The sequence below is a fragment of the Cloeon dipterum genome, chromosome X, assembly GCF_949628265.1.
Source record: "Cloeon dipterum chromosome X, ieCloDipt1.1, whole genome shotgun sequence".
NCBI classification, from domain to species: domain Eukaryota; kingdom Metazoa; phylum Arthropoda; class Insecta; order Ephemeroptera; family Baetidae; genus Cloeon; species Cloeon dipterum.
Window position 1 is genome coordinate 25,794,392 of NC_088790.1, and position 19,584 is coordinate 25,813,975.

Consider the following 19,584-nt stretch of genomic DNA (forward strand, 5'->3'; position numbering starts at 1 on the left):
CTTTAAACAACATTTACCAAGACTGTAATTAAATAATTGAGAACTAGGCCTCTTCACTCAACATTGTGTTCCAAATTGTATTTTGTATTTTTCCACATTTTTTTACATGAAACGTAATTGAAATATTAAAAAATGCAGGTTCTTCTGCGCTTACAAAATCAAACCACTGTTATTGCTGCAGCCTACATCAACAGTTTGTGCTGTTGGAGGCTGGAGGCTGTAGGCTTTCTGGATATCAATGAAATAATTTCATAAACACCAAATCGACCTGCATTTCAATCGAGCTGTTCTGCTACGATTGGGACCCTTTACGTGTATGAGGATGGACGATTCTTTACGTTTAGTGGACATCTCGGACGTGCCAAACCTCAACCAAATACTATTTTAGCAACAAGCACACGAAGGTCGACTTCAGCCCAGGCAGCAACATGCCCAATTATTAAACATTAAATTATGGCTCAGAGGGACAATAGGAGCTGATCGATTTCAAGACTGTTCACCGCGGTGCCAGGAAGCGCTGTGGTCTCGAGATTTCGCACAAGAAACAAGGTCAGATATTTTTTTAATGAATTTAATTTTTTTATCCCTGTCCGAGGACCGGGAAGGGCGTGCACTTCACTAGCATGAATGCTGAAACCCGGGTGCCAATAACACCGCGAACGGATTGAATGGGCGCAGGAGGCCGCACAGGGACCCAGTCCACTCAAGGGTTACTTGCCTCCGCACCGAGGACTGCATTGAAACGCTAGACATTCGTCCCGTGAAGCCAAAGCACGCATGCTGGAAAGGTGCAAACCAGCAAGTAGCGAGTCGCCTCCCAGTCCGTTGAGCAATTTGTGCATTTCGATGGTCATTAAAGAAAAAGTGAATTTGACACTGCCCCCTTTCCAACACGAATATTTAAAATATGTGTGTTGCTCTATATAATACCTTTCTAGTAAATAAATCAATACATATTGGCTAAGCATATCGAGTCATCTTTTCTCTATTAATATTTTTTTATTTAAAAATGAAGCTGAGCTGTCATTGAGATAATAATTTGCAGATAAAATCGAAAAGTTCATCCTCCATACAAGTAGGAAAATGATTTATTATCAAAAAGTGCACAAACACGGATTTGTCCCGCAGAAAAAGTTCCAGTGCGAGTAGGAATGAAATTATTTCTACATTACCACTGTAAAAGACACTAATTTAAAACATTTTTGAAGGATAATTAAATGTCTTCATAGTTTTATTTACCTACGTCAAGCTATTGTTAATTTTCAGGTATTGCGTCATTACAGAAACACAAGTAGTATAGATTTACGCTTCCGCTTATCAGTCACTTATCTCGGCAGGTATATAGCCGTACGTCCAGTTTTCAAAGCAGTGATTCACTGCCAGGCCTTCAGTACGTGCTAAACCACAGTCCGAAGATGAACCCTCCGTCCTACGACGCCGCAACAAGCGAAAAGGGCCAACAGCCGGGCGTGTACCCTCCCACCGGCGAATTCGGTGCTGGACCGCCTTCGCAGCCTCCGCTGCCCATCGGCTTTCAGTATCCGCCAAACACCCAGGTCCCGATTATACCTCAGCCCGACTATCCTCCACCTCAGCCCCCAGCACAAGGAGTGGTTATCACGCAGCAGCCAACCGGGACAACTACTGTCATCCATGTTACCAGAGGTCCCCGTGAGTGCCGAATGTCTAAAAAATTACCTATCTATCTAGAGTGAAGGAAAAACATTTTTTTAATTTGAAGTGCTGATACTATCTTAATTTTTGATAGCAGCCATTTTTTTCACTCTCCCAAGGTTTTAAAATTTTGTTTTTCAAATTCTTTTGATTGAGCTCCCATTGACAGAAATTCAGAAAAAAAAACATATTATAATTTTATCAATATATATAAAAGATAACGAATATTCTAGTCAGGCCAATAGTCTTGTCGATCTTTGCACTTTCTGAGGGGTTTAATTTTAATATCTGTTATTAAAAAATCAATCATAATATATATTTATTTAAGAGTTCGTTAATGTCCATCTCCTTCTTCGTGTTTTGTTCCCGCCGACGTCGAAACAGACTGGGTTCAGGGGAAACATTCTACTATAGGGTGAAAAGCTTAAAAGGAAAGGGAAAGAAAAAAGAACGCCGCAAGTATTGGAAGAGGGTTGTTTATAAAAATAGGAGTAATTGAAAAGTTGTTCAGGGCTTTCTATCAATTATTTGCTGTTAAATTGTATATTTCGATGCATTTCTACAATCACACCAGTGAATAAGGGCATTTAAATATTTTTAGTAAATTGAATTGGCAATAATTGTTATTTATTCAATCAGCTCCTAGAGATTTTAAAATTATTGATTGATGAAATCATACAGGAACCATTCTTTGATATTTGTTTTGACGCTCTAAGATATATGAGTAGATCCGAGAACCTTGGTGTGACTAAAGTCCACGGTTTTATTAATCAATAACAAATTTGGTGCTTTCCCAGAACATATAAAAATTCCGACTTTATTACAGATAACGCACTGCCACCTGCTTCATCCCGCTACGAGTGTCCTTCGTGCAAAGAGGACATCCGCACCAGGGTCGAGTACAAAACAGGAACCAAAACGCACATAGTGGCCTGTTGCTTGTGCCTTTTCGGGTAAGCATTTTCTTCCTTTCTTGCTAGATAAGTTATCTGCGTGCGTATTTGAATTGTGAATAATCTCATTGTTGTCCACTAGCTGCTGGTGCTGTGTACCCATTCCTTATTGCTGCTCAAACGACTGCAAGGACGCGCATCACTACTGCCCGCACTGTGCCGCGTACATCGGCACCTCGGCTAAAGGATAATCTTTGTTACGCTGAAAATTAAAGACTCAGTGGGTCCACTGATGATTTCTGCTTAAGATATAGCAATTTAATTACAAATTTGTGAAAATGTAAAAGTGAAAAATTGATATTTTAACGTTAATTAATTCTGGGCTTAAAAAAAGCAAGTAAGCCTTGCAAAATATAAATTAGGATGACAAAAGGTGTTTGAAATACAAAAAAACACCTCGATAAATATCTAAATGCACAAAGCATTTTAGAATAGGCGACCCTTACAAGGTAAATGAGTCGACAGTGACCCTGTTCAGAAGGAAGACAAAGACGAGCAAAACTAGTAAAATTATCAAAAAGCATCACAAAAATGACACTCAAAATTCCTCATGTACGCCTTGCATAAGGTGGAAAACTGTGCCGCTGAACAGTCTTCCGCTGCGGGTTGCATATATATCATTCTATTCTTTAAACAACATTTAACAAGACTGTAATTAAATAATTGAGAACTAGGCCTCTTCACTCAACATTGAGTCCCAAATTGCATTTTGTATTTTTCCACATTTTTTTACATGAAACATAATTGAAATATTAAAAAATGCAGGTTCTTCTGCGCTTACAAAATCAAACCACTGTTATTGCTGCAGCCTACATCAACAGTTTGTGCTGTTGGAGGCTGGAGGCTGTAGGCTTTCTGGATATCAATGAAATAATTTCATAAACACCAAATCGACCTGCATTTCAATCGAGCAGTTCTGCTACGATTGGGACCCTTTACGTGTATGAGGATGGACGATACTTTACGTTTAGTGGACATCTCGGACGTGCCAAACCTCAACCAAATGAATTTTAGCAACAAGCACACGAAGGTCGACTTCAGCCCAGGCAGCAATATGCCCAGTTAAACATTAAACTATGGCTCATAGAGGGACAATAGGAGCTGATCGATTTCAAGACTGTTCACCGCGGTGCCAGGAAGCGCTGTGGTCTCGAGATTTCGCACAAGAAACAAGGTCAGATATTTTTTTTAATGAATTTAATTTTTTTTATCCCTGTCCGAGGACCGGGAAGGGCGCGCACTTCACTAGCATGAATGCTGAAACCCGGGTGCAAATAACACCGCGAACGGATTGAATGGGCGCTGGAGGCCGCACAGGGAAGCAGCCCACTCAAGGGCCACTTGCCTCCGCACCGAGGACTGCATTGAAACGCTAGACATTCATCCCGTGAAGCCAAATCACGCATGCTGGAAAGGTGCAAACCAGCAAGTAGCGAGTCGGCGCCCAGCCCGTTGAGCAATTTGAGCATTTCGATGGTCATTAAAAAAAGTGAATTTGACACTGCCCCCTTTTCAACACGAATATTTAAAATATGTATGTTGCTCTATATAATACCTTTCTAGTATATAAATCAATATATTGGCTTAACATATCGACTCATCTTTTCTCTATTAATATTTTTTTAGTTAAAAATGAAGCTGCGCCTTCATTGAAATAAAAATTGCAGATAAAATCGGAAGTTCATCCTCCATACAAGTAGGAAAATGATTTATTATCAAAAAGTGCACAAACACGGATTTGTCCCGCAGAAAAAGTTCCAGTGCGAGTAGGAATGAAATTATTTCTACATTACCACTGTAAAAGACACTAATTTAAAACATTTTTGAAGGATAATTAAATGTCTTCATAGTTTTATTTACCTACGTCAAGCTATTGTTAATTTTCAGGTATTGCGTCATTACAGAAACACAAGTAGTATAGATTTACGCTTCCGCTTATCAGTCACTTATCTCGGCCGGTATATAGCCGTACGTCCAGTTTTCAAAGCAGTGATTCACTGCACTGCCAGACCTCCAGTGCGTGCTAAACCACAAGATGGACCCTCCGTCCTACGACGCCGCAACAGGCGAAAAGGGCCAACACTCGGCGTCGCCCTATCCTCCGGCAACCGCGGGGATGTACCCTCCCACCGGCGAATTCGGTGCTGGACCGCCTTCGCAGCCTCCGCCGCCCATCGGCTTTCAGTATCCGCCAAACTACCAGGCCCCGATTATACCTCAGCCCGACTATCCTCCACCTCAGCCCCCAGCACAAGGAGTGGTTATTACGCAGCAGCCAAGCGGGACAACTACGGTCATCCATGTTACCAGAGGTCCCCGTGAGTGCCGAATGTCTAAAAATAAGTTATACCTAGAATGTAGAAAAAAGCATTTTTTATATTTAATTTGAAGTGTTGATACTATCTTAATTTTTGATAGCAGCCATTTTTGTCTCTCTCCTAAGGTTTTAAAATTTTAAATTGTATATTTCGATGCATTTCTACAATCACACCAGTGAATAAGGGCATTTAAATATTTTTAGTAAATTGAATTGGCAATAATTGTTATTTATTCAATCAGCTCCTAGAGATTTTAAAATTATTGATTAATGAAATCAAACAGGAACCATTCTTTGATATTTGTTTTGACAGCTCTATGAGTAGATTCGAAAACCTTGGTGTGACTAAATTCCAGGGTTTTTTAATCAAGAACAAATTGGTGCTTTCCCAGAACAAATAAAAATTCCGACTTTTTTACAGATAACGCACTGCCACCTGCTTCATCCCGCTACGAGTGTCCTTCGTGCAGAGAGGACATCCGCACCAGGGTTGAGTACGTGATAGGAACCAAAACGCACTTAATAGCCGCTCTTTTGTGCCTTTTCGGGTAAGCATTTTCTTCCTTTCTTGCCAGATAAGTTATCTGCGTGCGTATTTGAATTGTGACTAATCTCATTGTCTTCCACTAGCTGCTGGTGCTGTGTACCCATACCTTATTTATGCTCCAACGACTGCAAAGACGCACACCACTACTGCCCACACTGTGGCGCGTACATCGGCACCTCGGCTAAAGGATAATCGTTGTTACGCTGAAAATTAATGACTCTGTGGGTCCACTGATTATCATATCGCTTAAGATATAGCAATTTAATTATAAATTTGTATCGATAAGGTTGGCTGAGCATAAACAAAATACAACACAAATATTTTCCTCGTTTCTACATTTATTTATTTTCTGAAAAATCGAAACCAGCCAATTAAAACTTATTTTTAATGCATCATAAAAGTGACACTAAAAAATCTTGCTTTCTCATGTACGCCTTGCATAAGGAGGAAAACTGTACCGCCGAACAGTCTTCCACTACGGGTTACATATCATTATATTATTTAATCAAATTTTCTGTAAACAAGACTGTATTTAAATAATTAATTAATAAATTAATCACTCACCATTGTGTTCCAAATTATATTTTTGTATTTTTCAAATTTTTTACATGAAATGCAATTGAAATATTAAACAAATGCAGGTTCTTCTGCGCTTACAAAATCAAACCACTGTTATTACTGCAAAACCTACATCAACAGTGCTGTTGGAGGCTGGAGGCTTTCTGAATATCAATTAAATAATTTCATAAACACCAAATCGGCTGGCATTTCAATAGAGCAATTCGGCTACGATTTGGACCCTCTATACGTGTATGAGGATGGACGAAACTTTACGTCTAGTGGACGTGCAAAACCTCATCCAAATGCATGAGCTGTACGATGTTCTATATTTTAGCAACAAGCACACGAAGGTCGACTTCAGCCCAGGCAGCAATATGCCCAATTAAACATTAAACTATGGCTCATAGAGGGACAACAGGAGTTGATCGATTTCGAGACTGCGTTCACCGCGGTGCCAGGAAGTGCCGTGGTCTCGAGATTTCGCCAAAGATACAAGTAGTAGTTTAATTATGGTCATTAAAAAAGTGAATTTGATTCTGCCCCATTTTCGACACTTGAAAATTCATAACATATAAGCTACTCTAATGCCTTTCTTGTAAATAAATAAATTTAATATATATGGCTAAACATATCAACTCATCTTTTTTCTATAAATATTTTCTTAGTTAAAAATTAAGCAGTGCACTTTCATTTAAATAAATATTTAAGAGAAAATCGAAAATTTCATCCTCCATACAAGTCGAAAATGATTTATTATCAAACAGTTCCAGTGCAAGTAGGAATGAAATTGTTTCTACATATTACCACTGAAATAGACACTAATTTCGCAGGAATTAAAACACGTTTAAAAGAAAATTAAATGTTTCCCATTTTAGTTACTTATTCACGCACAATATATATACGTCAGACTAATGTTATTTCCAGGTATTGCGTCAATACAGATACGTTATTTCCGCTTATCAGTCGCTTATCTCGGCAGGTATAAAGCCGTACTACACGTCCAGAGTTGTCAAAGTAGTGATTCACTGCCAGACCTTCAGTGCGTGCTAAACCACAGAAGATGAACCCTCCGTCCTACGACGCCGCAACAGGCGAAAAGGGCCAACACTCGGCGGCGCCCTATCCTCCGGCAACAACCGCGGGGATGTACCCTCCCACCGGCGCCGGATTCAGTGCTGGACCACCTTCGCAGCCACCGCCGCCCATCGGCTTTCAGTATCCGTCAAACCCCCAGGCCCCGTTTATGCCTCAGCCCGAGTATCTTCCACAAGGAGTGGTTATTACGCAGCAGCCTTTGATAACCGTACCGAGCGGAACAACAACTGTCGTCCATGTTACCAGAGTTCCCCGTGAGTGCCGAATGTTTAAAAATAAGTTATATATCTATTAAGCGAGTGTAGAAAAAACGTTTTTTTATAATTAATTTGAAATGCTGATATTATCTGAATTTTTGATATAGCAGCCATTATTTTCATCCTTTCCTGAGGGTTTAAAAATATTGTTTCTCAAATTCTTTAAATTAAACTCCCACACAACACCTTTTCAAAAATATATAATTATTTAAAGATAACATATTTTTTCATAATGGCAATAAATTAAACCAGGCTTCATCCTCGTTGCAAAAATCGTCGTTTTTAATCTAATCGTTTAATTTATTGCCATTATGAACACAACCTCAAGTGGTCACCTATTTCAAAAATATTTTTTCTTGTTTATCTGTTCCCTTTCTCAGGTTGATTTTTTTAATATCTTTATAAGAAAATCAATCATGAAGTTTATTTATTAGTTCATTAATTATTCATCTTCTTCTTTGTCGTCGTCCAAAGATATTGGATCCAGAGGAAAGATTCTACTTGGGCGAAAAGCATAAAGGGAAAGGGAAGAAAATAGCTCGCTGAAAGTATTGGGCGAGGGTGGTTTCTAAAATATATGAGCGGTTTAAAAGTTGTTGAGGGCTTTTCTCTTTGAATTTGACTTTTAAATTTTATATGTTTCGACGCATTCCAAAATCACACCAGTAAATATTTCGGATGAAAGGAATAAAATTATTTTTAATTAAATTGATTAATATTGGCTGATGAAATCATAAGCTCTCTAGGAATTTTGAGTTAAAACCTTGGCATGACTGAAGTCCAGGGTTTTATTATTCAAGGACAAATTTGGCGCTTTCCTGAAATTAAAATTCCGATTTTTATTACAGATCTGCCCCTGCCACCTGCTTCTTCCCGCTACGAGTGTCCTTCGTGCAAAGGTGACATCCGCACCAGGGTCGAGTACAAAACAGGAACCAAAACGCACTTAATAGCCGCTCTTTTGTGCCTTTTCGGGTAAGCATTTTCTTCTTTTCTTGCCAGATAAGTTATCTGCGCGCGTATGTATTTGAATTGTGAATAATCTCATTGTTGTCCACTAGCTGCTGGTGCTGTGTACCCATTCCTTATTGCTGCTCCAACGACTGCAAGGACGCGCACCACTACTGCCCCCACTGTGACGCGTACATCGGCATCTCGGCTAGAAATTAATTTTCGTTACGCTAAAAATTAATGACTGAATGATAATTGTTGCCTATGATAAAGCAATTTAATTATAAATTTGTATCGACGTGGTTTGCTGAGCATGAAAAAATACAACAAAATGTTTTCCTTGTTTACTACATTTATTTATTTTCTGAAAAATTGAAACCAGTCAGTTAAAACTTATTTATTTTCTTAAATGCATCAATTAAAGTTTTTATTTTTTCTGACTTGTCATCTCATTTTCATACGTAGATTCCTTAAAAAATATATTCATTGCGAGAGATCAGATGGCAAAGTTACAATTTTCTCTTAACATGTTTAGATACGCATTGTACGCAATTACAAGATGGTATTTTATTCAAAACAATTTTTTTTCTGACAGAAATTCATTCCTATTATTGGCTGCCTCTGTGCAAGAGGCATCTGGTTCGAGAAGCACACATCATGCTTGGTGATCAGCAGGTACATGTAAATGTTATTGAATTCTCTTTTGCTAAAACAACAGTCTACGGAAAAATGTCAAAAGTACTAATAGGAACCGATAGTTGGGGAATTAAAAAGGTTGAAAATTAAAATAAAGTCAGCTGCCGAGCCGTAATGTTTTGATTCTGCACAAGCCGCTCTAACTCGCAAGTGCCGCGGTGTTTTTTCTACGACCCGTGACTACTCGAAAGGCACAAAAATGTGTCAATGGCGTAATCCTAGGGTGTAAAATTATCAAGTTAAAAATCGAGAGGTCTTTCCTTCGGCAGATAAAGTAGCAACAGATTGAAGCGGTGTTTGATAACGGTTAAAAAGTGGCGGGCGGCCACCAGCAACAGATTTTGCGCCACATCGCAGATGGATGAAACACGTTGATTATCTGGGTCAAGAATCTAGAAGCCTTTGTTGAAATGGACAACTTTGTCAGAAGGGAACTCAACCCTACTGCTGGGGCGGCATCGCCTGCGGTGGCCCCATGACTCTGGGCGGACCGTGCGGGAACATGACATTGTTCGGCTGTTGCCCGCCTTGCATGCCCGCTGACGGGTGCCAATTCTGCAACAAATCGAATAAATAGTTAGGAATGTATTTTTTGTTTAAATCGCTGATTGTGATTTATGTTGATTTTCAGCTACTTAAGAGAAAATATCAAATTGATATCTGCTGATATTCGAGAATATTTTACGCAAATGTTTTGAAATCGATTCCTTATTGCTAAATTCCTATTTTATTTGTGCCGCTTCTCATTTTAAATTCGAGAGAGTTGCTCCAGACCAGAATTCAACCGCACAAGGACTTAAATTGGAATGCCAAAAACACTTATGCCATTAGGAGTAAAGCGAAACAAAAATAAATTACCTCGACTTGACCATAAATCAGACTTTTGATAGTTCCAAAAACCAATTTTTCACTATAAACGAAACCCTTGAAAATAAAACTATGTATTCTAGTTTAATTTAAAAATGTAAAATTGAAATTCTGGAAGAAAAATATTAATTTTTCACCAAAAGCTAGAGGTCTCAGCCAGCCACGCCTTTTTTCGCAAAAAATCGTTTAGATGGTTTTGACTGAATTATTTTAATAAATTTATTGGACTAAAAATATCTCAAAAAAATTTCCGAGAACGAGAAGGAAAAATTGAATCATTTTCTCTGGTTTTCAGCCAGTTGAGATGGTTCAAGACTATTTAAAGACACCTTTTGGACGCTTCTCAATGATTTTGGGGGATTTGGCAGTTTTAAACGATTTTAATTAGGGTTAAAATGGCTTTAAATTAGAATGAGTCTTAACTAGCCACGCTGTACCACGCTAGACGGCAAATTTAGGATCACGTGGGAAGCCGCCAGCCGCTATGAATCTAGCTAAGCTGCGCAAACCGCCCATGAAAAAGGGTCAAAAATTAAAAAGTGCAGGAGGAAAAATATCTCCCGCAGCTCTTCGAACCTTCTAACTTTACGTTTAAAATTCAACACGATTCGTATTTAAAATCTCATCCTTCAGAGCTCCTAACTCGCAAACACCATCAAATTTAGGAATTTCCTTGGACAGCCTAATTCAATGATTGGAAAGAGTTTGAATTTGAAAAAGTCACCATCAATTTATCACAGTAGCCAAATAGTTTCCTTATCAGCTGCTGGCTAATTCAGATTTTTATTCAATTTTAAGTCGAAAAATCGGTTGACTGAATTTTTTCGGCTTAATGACAGGCAGATAGAGTGGCTTTTAACGTTGAACGGTTGCATTAAACTTATTAAACCTCTGTTCAGCGCATCCCGTGGGCTCTGAACGGATAATATGGGGCCAGAGGAGCTTGGGCCCATTTTTGCGCCTCCCCGCTCTGAGGTCATTGATTTAAACGCCAGACTTGTGTCCCTAAAGCCGCTGTAAAGGTGCGAAAGCCAGCAAGTGGCGAATCCTGGCCCATTTAGAGCTATTTCTGCGTCTTGAGTCATTAACCACATTAAAATTTAGTATTCCAGGTAATTCTTGTCACCATAATTTTGATTTTTTTTCATTGGTCGGAATTAATGGCTACATTATCACTGTTTAGGTCTGACGTTGAATTTATTATTTTAATAATTTAAAAGTGTAAAAAATTTTAAATTAAAGTTGGAGCTGATTCCTTCTTAATTTTTTATCATTCGTTACTTCCCTAATTTCATGCAATTAAGCTAGATTTTTAGTATAAGCATTTAAAAAATAATAACCATTTGATGGGCAACAGGGGCACCAGAGAAGAACTGCGGCGGAAACGGGTTTGGTGGCATCCCATTAGGGAAGGCGTGTTGGTTGGCGGGTGGTCCACCGCCGCCGCCGCCTCCGCTGCCCATTTGGCCGGCTTGCGGGTGGAAGAAGTGGGGCTGCGGGGGTTGTGGGGGCCGCTGGGGCGCGAAGCCAGGCGGCACCTGCATCAATGAGGGGGCGCCTCGCTGCTGCATCAGCCGCATGAAGTTGTCAAATGCCGGCGACGAGTTGGCGTTTGACGGGCCCGGCAGCCCCTTTGTCGGGCTCGGGGGCAACGGCGGGGACGGCGTGCCCAAACCTCCATTCACTGAAAAGCGAATTCAGTGCGTTTCAGTGTCGAGAAGAAAAGAAGCGTTTTGGGGAGTAATTTCTATATTTGCAACCAGCTTACAGAGGGTTTGTTGAAAAAGCAAAGCACATATTAAGAAACATTAATTTGAACTAAATTCTAAGATCATCATGCACCAGAAATAAAACAATCCATGCTTTACATGCACAAATAATATCTAAAACTAATTTTACACAGCGTTTTTACATTATAGTTTGACGCCTTTGAAATTTTAGACAAGCTCAGCGTCCGGGAGGCGCCGATGGAAGGTCAGAGTATTTTTTAATTTATCCTCGAGTTCCTTCCTGCGCAACACCGACTTTTGCTTGCGCTTACTTTTGCGTTGGGCCTTTTTGAGCTCTGCTTTACCTTGCTGGAATGGCTGCACCACTGTGTTTCCAGTTTTTCCAAACGGCTGCATCAGCGGAGGCGGACCCATCCGCTGTCCGGCCGGCGCTCTGAGCGCGTGGCTTCGGTCCGGAGTGCTTTGGCTCTCAGTGTTCTCCCGCCTTGGGGCTTGGAAATTGGTTCTCTCAGGAATGTTCCTGTTTTCCGTGACCTCCCTCCTAGGCTGCTGTTGCTGCTTGTTGGACTTGTGGCTCTTGGACCTCGGCTGTGGCGCTGGCGGTTGCCTGGGGCAGTTGCGCGCCAGATGGCCTATTTTCTTGCAGATGCGGCAGCCGCGGTCGTTGGGCACCTGGCCTTCCGTCAGGTAACGAGGGTCGAACAAATAGTCCTGCGAAATATTTGATTTTAATTAGAGACTTTCAACATGATGTTTTGAAATTAAAGAGGAATGATAACGAATATTTATTTTTCCCGAAAATTTTTTAAGTTTCTCTATAACAACCAGTTCAAATTTTTTCGAAACACATAAATTTGAGAAAAATTTGATCAATTGGATAAACTAGAAATTAAATCAGCTTTCTGAATTTAAGCAGTTTTTGACGCTACTATCAACTAATGAATTTTAATTAGGCTTAACACAGAACCCTTTCGAAAATCTGCAATTTTTAAAAAATAAATAAAACTTCAAGACTAAAAAGTACTATTTTTTATCTTCTCACTATTAAATTAACATAATTTTTCTCACCCCAGAATTAATTTCCTTTACCCAAAAACTGGTTAAATTCGAAAAATTTGATTTTTTTGGGGCACTTTTGGTCAGAATAATAAGAAAAAAATTGGTCGCTTTAAGATTCTTTGTAATATCTTTTTTTAAATAATAAAATCACTATAAATCCACTTGAAAGTAATTTTTGCAACTCACCCCAACACTTCTATAAGCGGTGTAGATATCCTGCTTGGTCACAGGTGTTCCAAAGTGCATCCTGCCCTTGCGAAACGCCTTGATGATGAAGTTGTTCACTGCAAAGCGATGCTAAGTTAGACCAATTCAGATTCTAATCAAAGACTCCTTACTTTTCCTTGAGAGACCTGAGCCAAGGTTGTGACTCAAGTCAAAAGGGTCTTCGATAGCGATGCACTTGTTAGTCCACAGCTTCCTGAAGCGCAGCAGCTTTTTCTTCTGTCGGATGGAGATGACATGCTCGTTGTAGTCAAACTCTTCAGTGTAAAATTTGAGCAGCTCGTACCAAAGCTCACCAACGGAAGTTGTGTTCTGTCCGTAAGCAGGCCACACTTCATGCTGTGGAATATAAATAAGTAATTCTGCTTTTAATCAAATCAACTGCAACTACCAAACTGTCCAAATCGTCAAAGAACCAGGTATTCCATCCATCAATCAGTACCTCGGGTGCAGTGTCGCCTTTGTAAAGCTGAAATGGAAATTAGATATGCAAGGGTCAAGGCAGGCATTGATCAAACCTCTTGCAAAACTGGAATGACGGGAGGCTCACACTGCTGCAGGAAGTAGATGGCCATAAGAATGTAGGCGTATGAAGACAAGCTGCCTCTTGAGGCGTCACAAATATCACACAACTTTGCAAAGCGTTTCAGAGTGTAGCCCAAGATCTAAAAATGCAAAAATATTCAATTAACACATCTGTTAAAATGGTGAGAGAAATTTATAGAGGTCTCAGCCAGTCGCCAGTGAAGAAGGGTCGAAAATGAAAAACTTAAATATAATTCAAAATTTTTCCAAAAAAAGGTTCTCTATTTGGCCAGTTGAAATTTTCAGACGAATTTTGTGCGAAAATAGTTAATTTGAGAAACATTTTCTCAATAGTAAAAACACTGGAAATTTAATCAGCTTTCTGAATTTAGGCAGTTTTTGACACTACTATCAACTGGTGAATTTAATGAGGCAAAACAGACCTCTTTCGAAAATCTGCATTTTTTAAAAAAGGAAATAATTTTCAAGACTCAAAAGTACAATTTTTATCTTCTCACTATTAAATTTTCATAATTTTTCTCACCCCCCAAGCAAGTAATTTCCTTTACTCGTAGCCGGTAAAATTCGAAAATTGGATTTTGGGGCACTTTTGGTCAGAAGTATATATAAAAATAAAATGATAGGTTACGCTTTTCATGTAATATCATATTTTTAAATTATAAAAATTACTTTAAATCTCACGGCTGAGACCTCTAGAAATTTTGAATCAGTAAATAAGTAAAAAATAGCTCACCTTAACCCTTGGATCGATTTGTGTGTAGAGTTGCAACATTTTGGTGTTGCGCTCAGCCAAAGAGTTGTACAAACTAATATCACACTCGACCCTGATGCGAGGGTAAGTGAACTTGATGATCGGGACTTTGGCAGTAGTTATGGTTAGCATATTCTGGATGTGTTCGTAAGTCTTCAGCTCGTTGCTCAGTTCATCAAAGAATCCAATATCAGTGTTGCCCTGATGGCAAATATTTGAAAACATAAGCAAGCACGGGACAAATTAATGTACGCACTTCTCCAGTGGCATTATTGGTGAAAGTAAGGTTGATGTCCAGGTCAGACTGCTTGAAGCCAAAACCGTTGCACGATGAGCCAAACAACTCAAGCTGGACGAAGGGAAACTTCTGTTTCAGATGCTCCTGCAGACTTTTGACGAATGACTGTCTCTCCATTACTTCTTCATCAGACGGCAGCCAATTTACTGTTTAATTTAAAATAAGTACAGCGGATCTAGAAATTTAAAAAAAAATCCTTACGCATTTCCTGCTTGCAAATAGTGTCTAATTCACGTAGGAACTTGGTAGACATCGGGGGCAGGTCTTGCAGGGGGGGAAGGAAGGTGTCCGGGCAGTCGTTGCGTGTGTGCCCTTCCATGAGGCAGATGTTGCACACCACCGGTACATCCTGAAGACAGAGTATTATCATCAGCAAACGTCATAATGTACAATTGTATTTTGTTACAAGACGTCAAGATGCCGAGATTCTAATTAACGGCAGAAAAATTATTTCAATAGACAAAAAATTCCACTTTAACTAACCTGAGCAAATCTTTTGGGGTCGAAGCTGAACCTGTAGACCTCCTTTCTCAGCCTGAGGCACATCGCCTGGGCCACCCTGGGCGAGACAATTTTTGAGGCGTAGAATCCGTACCTCAGCTCTTCCTTGATGCCCATTTTGTCCAATCCTTTTTCCAATTCCTCCACTGAATACACTTTCTTGCTCTCGTTTGACGCGTAGAAGTGTTTCACGTCCCTGTCCATCATGTCGATGGCACCTTGCTCTGCGCGCACCATGTTCAGTTGCATTTCAGGAATATGCATGAACCTTTCCAAGGGCAACTTTATGGTACCCAACAGAGGCCCGACGTCAGTTTGTGGAACTGCGAAGTACTGGTACGCGTCCAGGAAGCACGTCATGATGTAGTCGTACGTCGTCGACACCAAGTATCGCGACACGTTGCGCTTCGAAAGATAGGGATCTGCGAAAAAGAGGTATTTGTCTTAGAAAAATATTTATGGAGAGCAAAATAGAAACAAGCGCTCGCTGCGCGCACCGACGGATGCATTGGCAATGCGTCGAAATTTGTAGGACAAATCGCGAAAAGTGTGACTAATCTCAGGGTGGGAGACCCTGATAAAGGTCGTCAGGGTAGGTCAGTTGGTAGGGCTTATCGAGACGATTCGTTTGAGACTTCGTGACTTGAAATCCATCGATCCGTTGAATTGTAACAGAAAAAACACCAATGTCGCATGTGCACTTTCCGAGTCGTAAGGCGGAAAGCAGTAAATAATGAAAATTAATTTTTCTATGGGCGTAATTAAGCTCAAAATCGGTCTCCAGACCTGCATGTGCGGTGGAGCAGCGATAATTATCACAATCTGTGTCAGTTTCCGGTAAGAATGATGGATTTTTCATTTGCCATGGTATTTTTATAGGGAAGTCCAAAAACCACGTACGTTTTCTGAACTTCTAAATGAAACGGTTTCTAAGATAGTTTTCAATAATTTTCTAATTATTTGCTCATAACCTTGACTTAAAAAATCGTCTAATATAAATTTTTGAAGAAATCGAGGCAGAAAATAGCAATTAAAAAAAAACAGGAACGGAAATATTGACCACTCAGACCATTTTCACATGGGAAAAATTGAAAAAATTAATTTCTTGCACAAGAAATTGAGTGGTAAAAACTGCAACGCGCCAGCCGGAAAGTTTTGGGTCCCGTGGGTAGCCAGCAGCCGCCGATGAAAAAGTGCAGGAGAAAAAAGGTATTCTGACCCTTCCAGCCGTTAAGCACTATAAATCTGTACGTTTAAAATATTGCCAGCCACCGGGGAAAAAATTCTTTTCCATTTTCTTGAAATCTAATGGGGACTTTTGTATTTTTTTACGTCCCCTCTATCAAATCATTTCCTGGGCAGAGAAATTTTGTATTTTATATGCGAAACATGATTCAAATATTTTCAAATCAAGCGTAAACTGTCACGAGACTTACCTTCAATAGCAATCTTTCTTGAGTTCCAGTGCTTGTCACTTTTGGTCACTAGTTCTTTAGCTCTAATGCAGACACAGTTTTTCGTTTCTGGGAACTCAATGGCGTAGAACTTGAACATTCTATACCACAGCTCTCCAAGTGACATGTCATTTTTGGACTTCCAATCTGGAATGCCTGATTCAGGGATAAGCAGCAAATTCAGCATTGCTAAAAGTTTTACCGTCTTGAATGTCCTTGATTACAGGCAAGACCGGCGACTGCAATTGCTGCAGGAAGTAGACCAGGAGCAGAGAATACGAATACGAAGGCAGCATGGCCATTTGGGTGTCGTCTATTTTACACAGCTGTGAAATTCACAATCAAAATCAGAGTTGCAAAAAATGCAGTGTGCTGATAAAAAAAGCGTTTCTTTTTTTCAATTTCAACCAGTTTCTTGCTGGCAATTTTCAGTTTTCAATAATTTTCTAATTATTCGCTCATGACCTCAACTTGAAAATTTGTTAGAGAAATATTTTGAGAAATTGAGGCAATTTAAAATAAAAAATCTGCACAATAGACGAAATTTTGACCACAATGACAACAAAATTTAGATTTTCACTTGTAATGGAATAAATCGTCCTAGTCCCAGTAAAATTGCGCGACTTTCAACAACCAAACGCGAATTTCCTTGTTGCAAGAAAAGGTCAACAATCAATTCGACAGTGAAAATGTGGGTGTTTATTGGACGTTGCGCAATTTTACCAGGGCCAGGCCGAAATTCATTTCTTGCGCAAGAAATTGAGTGGTAAAAACCAACAGTGAAAATAACCGGGTGGCAAGCATAAATGCAACCCTGATAGAAATGAAGAATCAGGACGTCGGATAAATTTTAAACATACCTTAGTCCAAAGCCGGAAACAACTGCCAAGTGGTTTGACCCTTGGATCAATTTTAGTGTACATTGCCACCAATTTGCAAGTGTTGGTAGCGTCGTGGTGGTTTAAGCTGAGCACACAGTTGAGGCTTCCGGACTTGTTCTTGAATAGAATTGAGGGAATATCATTGTTGAAGTCAGATTCCACTTCCCTGCGCAAGACAAAATTTTTGATTAAACCTGCGAATGCGAAGGGCAGCTGGTTGCAATTACTTTGTCAGGTCAGAGGCACTCAGGACTTGGAGAGCTTGCTGCAGCATATCAGGTGCCAACAATTCCTTGGCCACAATAAAGTCCAAATTTAAGTCAGCCTTTTTCAGTGCAATTCCAGTCAAGGAAGATCCGTACATCTGCACTCCACAACCTGCAAAAGAAATTGTCGGTCATCAATTATAAAAATATAAATTAATAAAAATACCAGGTAAATTCTCAGATATCAAATTGTTGATTTGAGAGGCGAAAATGGACCTGTTCTGTATGTCAGCCTCGGTAAGCCCCTCCTTATGGTAAGTCTCACTCAAAAGAGCTGTCAGAGCTTCGAAGTGGCTCTCCACCGGGATGGGCAGATGTGCGATTGTCGTCAACTTCGCTTCAGCCTGCACATTTTAATCAATTATTTAAGCTATCAGGGCGGTTCTTAAGATCGAAGTAAAAATTTATGAGCTGACTGGCAGGTCATGTAGCTCTATTTTTGTCATAGAAATTTATTTTTAATTTGTAAAATCCGAAAAAATTGCAGTTCACATTCCACAGGAGCTCAATTCTTGCATCTAAAGCTAAAACGTTCGACTGTAAGTTTACCCACCTTCATATTGTTACTGTGCTTTTGCTCTTGGGCGTGCTGTTCGCAGTGGTTGAAAGACATGCAGTAGTAATTGCAAAGCCTGCAGTAAAATTGTGCGTGTGGATGCTGAGAGGCCCGCTGAAAGAAAAAATAATAGTTACAATTTAACAACAAAACCACACTGTCTGAAACAATTTTACTTTTATCAGGGTCACGAGGAAGTTGGATTCGAGCCATATTTGCTTGGGCACGTCCAGCTTGGGCGGCTGCAGTGGCTGCGATTCCACGCATTTGGGCTGGTGCAGCAGCCCAGGATTCTTGCGGACTATTAGCTGGTCGTCCGCATGGGCGGCTTGTTTGCCGCCGCCACTGTCGACCGGGGCCTTTTTCTGAGCGGGTTGAGGGTGATTCTGGCGTCGGGCGATACTCGTCGGCTCCCCGGGACGCCCCGGAGGCCGGCGGCTCCTCGCTTCTTCGCTGGGCGCTTTGCCATTCATGGTCTCTGCGGTTTAAAGTCTCACGTTTGAAATGTGCGGTCACGGCCTACATTCTCTACGGCCTGCGAAAATAAGACTTTTCTTAGTTCGCGAACAACAGACTGAGCCTGTCTATCGGCTCTACAGGTCAATGGACAATCCGCTGCGATCAGAGCGCATGGCACCACTCACATTTCTCAGCCGCTAGCAAGAGAAGGCCAATTTTCCTCAAGATTTGGTTGTTTACCAAATAGCCAGGTGGACGGCCATGTTTAGATTGAGGAGCTAGAGCGCTGCGAGTGGGCCCGAATTATCGATAATCGGGCACGATAAAAATTCCAATTGACTAAGTACGCAGGCCTCAGTCGGATAATTCTCTTTGGAGTGTGATGGAATCTATAAATTGTTTATTGCAGGCTTAAGTGACTCGCGCGGCAATTGATAATAAATGTTTAATTATCTCCCTTGTCATCATGATATCGATTAACAAAAGTTCGACTTATTTTAAGAACATGCTTTTGCGTGGTACATAATAACACGAAAAGAAGCGCAAAACGCAAAACAACCCGAGCGCCATCTTCACTGGTGCTCAACCAGTGCGCTGAAAATCTCAATTTCAAAGGAGTGATTTTAAATTAAGTTCTCATAAAAACGATGATACAACGCAAAAAATGAATCAAAACTCAAGTACTTCAAAGTCTTTGGGTTTGCGAAACGCAAGTCAAGTTTCCATAAAATTCGCTAGAAGATTTTTGGGGTGTTCGGAATGGAGCTGAGGCCTTCAAATTAAAGAATGCATGGAATTGGACGAATAATATTTTGAAACAATAGAATATTCTCATAATTTTATTCCAGTTTCTCTAAAATTCCAACAAAGACCGGAGTTTTGCAGACTTGAAAATTAACAAAGTGTTAATTTCGTTAACTCTTTCAGGCACGCACACACA

The 19,584-nt window shown here is 40.1% G+C and overlaps 4 protein-coding genes across 6 annotated transcripts; 3 read left to right on the forward strand and 1 right to left on the reverse strand.

The window, feature by feature from the left end:
- The first annotated feature begins 1,368 nt into the window (after window positions 1–1,368).
- Window positions 1,369–2,860, forward strand: LOC135946507 (cell death-inducing p53-target protein 1-like). The gene is made up of 3 exons (XM_065494735.1): window positions 1,369–1,671; window positions 2,501–2,627; window positions 2,710–2,860. The coding sequence occupies exons 1-3, from the start codon at window positions 1,416–1,418 to the stop codon at window positions 2,816–2,818; spliced, it is 492 nt and encodes a 163-aa protein (XP_065350807.1). The 5' UTR covers window positions 1,369–1,415; the 3' UTR covers window positions 2,819–2,860.
- A 1,805-nt stretch (window positions 2,861–4,665) lies between these two features.
- Window positions 4,666–6,182, forward strand: LOC135947155 (cell death-inducing p53-target protein 1-like). The gene is made up of 3 exons (XM_065495791.1): window positions 4,666–4,945; window positions 5,366–5,492; window positions 5,575–6,182. The coding sequence occupies exons 1-3, from the start codon at window positions 4,744–4,746 to the stop codon at window positions 5,681–5,683; spliced, it is 438 nt and encodes a 145-aa protein (XP_065351863.1). The 5' UTR covers window positions 4,666–4,743; the 3' UTR covers window positions 5,684–6,182.
- Window positions 6,183–7,075: 893 nt separating this feature from the next.
- On the forward strand, window positions 7,076–8,702 carry LOC135945010 (lipopolysaccharide-induced tumor necrosis factor-alpha factor homolog). Its single transcript, XM_065492353.1, has 3 exons — window positions 7,076–7,401; window positions 8,253–8,379; window positions 8,466–8,702. The coding sequence occupies exons 1-3, from the start codon at window positions 7,113–7,115 to the stop codon at window positions 8,572–8,574; spliced, it is 525 nt and encodes a 174-aa protein (XP_065348425.1). The 5' UTR covers window positions 7,076–7,112; the 3' UTR covers window positions 8,575–8,702.
- LOC135945002 (terminal uridylyltransferase 4-like) lies at window positions 8,690–18,972 on the reverse strand. Of its 3 annotated transcripts, none has more exons than XM_065492330.1 (19): window positions 18,830–18,972; window positions 18,362–18,720; window positions 18,183–18,299; window positions 17,796–17,973; window positions 17,591–17,741; window positions 17,343–17,529; window positions 16,685–16,808; window positions 16,465–16,638; window positions 15,011–15,450; window positions 14,729–14,876; window positions 14,486–14,673; window positions 14,212–14,430; window positions 13,451–13,597; window positions 13,324–13,401; window positions 13,046–13,271; window positions 12,894–12,991; window positions 11,993–12,359; window positions 11,259–11,602; window positions 8,690–9,606 (listed from the first exon to the last, which is right to left on the reverse strand). In XM_065492330.1, the coding sequence occupies exons 2-19, from the start codon at window positions 18,656–18,658 to the stop codon at window positions 9,493–9,495; spliced, it is 3,597 nt and encodes a 1,198-aa protein (XP_065348402.1). In that variant the 5' UTR covers window positions 18,659–18,720; window positions 18,830–18,972; the 3' UTR covers window positions 8,690–9,492. The 3 variants fall into 3 exon arrangements, with proteins under 3 accessions (XP_065348402.1, XP_065348403.1, XP_065348404.1); XM_065492331.1 differs by having other exon boundaries at window positions 18,362–18,734; window positions 18,830–18,937; XM_065492332.1 differs by having other exon boundaries at window positions 18,885–18,903.
- Between the last annotated feature and the right edge of the window lie 612 nt (window positions 18,973–19,584).

What these genes read in the sequence shown, in the direction of transcription:
- LOC135945002 (XM_065492330.1), bottom strand. Translation starts at nt 18,658, where the DNA reads ATGAATGGCAAAGCGCCCAGCGAAGAAGCGAGGAGCCGCCGGCCTCCG. An exon ending in AGTGCCTCTGACCTGACAAA is followed by an intron (nt 17,530 to 17,590) that starts GTAATTGCAACC and finishes TGTCTTGCGCAG; the next exon opens with GGAAGTGGAATCTGACTTCA. An exon ending in CCAATAATGCCACTGGAGAA is followed by an intron (nt 14,431 to 14,485) that starts GTGCGTACATTA and finishes ATTTGCCATCAG; the next exon opens with GGCAACACTGATATTGGATT.
- LOC135947155 (XM_065495791.1), top strand. Translation starts at nt 4,744, where the DNA reads ATGTACCCTCCCACCGGCGAATTCGGTGCTGGACCGCCTTCGCAGCCT. An exon ending in CCATGTTACCAGAGGTCCCC is followed by an intron (nt 4,946 to 5,365) that starts GTGAGTGCCGAA and finishes ACTTTTTTACAG; the next exon opens with ATAACGCACTGCCACCTGCT. An exon ending in GCTCTTTTGTGCCTTTTCGG is followed by an intron (nt 5,493 to 5,574) that starts GTAAGCATTTTC and finishes GTCTTCCACTAG; the next exon opens with CTGCTGGTGCTGTGTACCCA.
- LOC135946507 (XM_065494735.1), top strand. Translation starts at nt 1,416, where the DNA reads ATGAACCCTCCGTCCTACGACGCCGCAACAAGCGAAAAGGGCCAACAG. An exon ending in CCATGTTACCAGAGGTCCCC is followed by an intron (nt 1,672 to 2,500) that starts GTGAGTGCCGAA and finishes ACTTTATTACAG; the next exon opens with ATAACGCACTGCCACCTGCT. An exon ending in TGTTGCTTGTGCCTTTTCGG is followed by an intron (nt 2,628 to 2,709) that starts GTAAGCATTTTC and finishes GTTGTCCACTAG; the next exon opens with CTGCTGGTGCTGTGTACCCA.
- LOC135945010 (XM_065492353.1), top strand. Translation starts at nt 7,113, where the DNA reads ATGAACCCTCCGTCCTACGACGCCGCAACAGGCGAAAAGGGCCAACAC. An exon ending in CCATGTTACCAGAGTTCCCC is followed by an intron (nt 7,402 to 8,252) that starts GTGAGTGCCGAA and finishes TTTTTATTACAG; the next exon opens with ATCTGCCCCTGCCACCTGCT. An exon ending in GCTCTTTTGTGCCTTTTCGG is followed by an intron (nt 8,380 to 8,465) that starts GTAAGCATTTTC and finishes GTTGTCCACTAG; the next exon opens with CTGCTGGTGCTGTGTACCCA.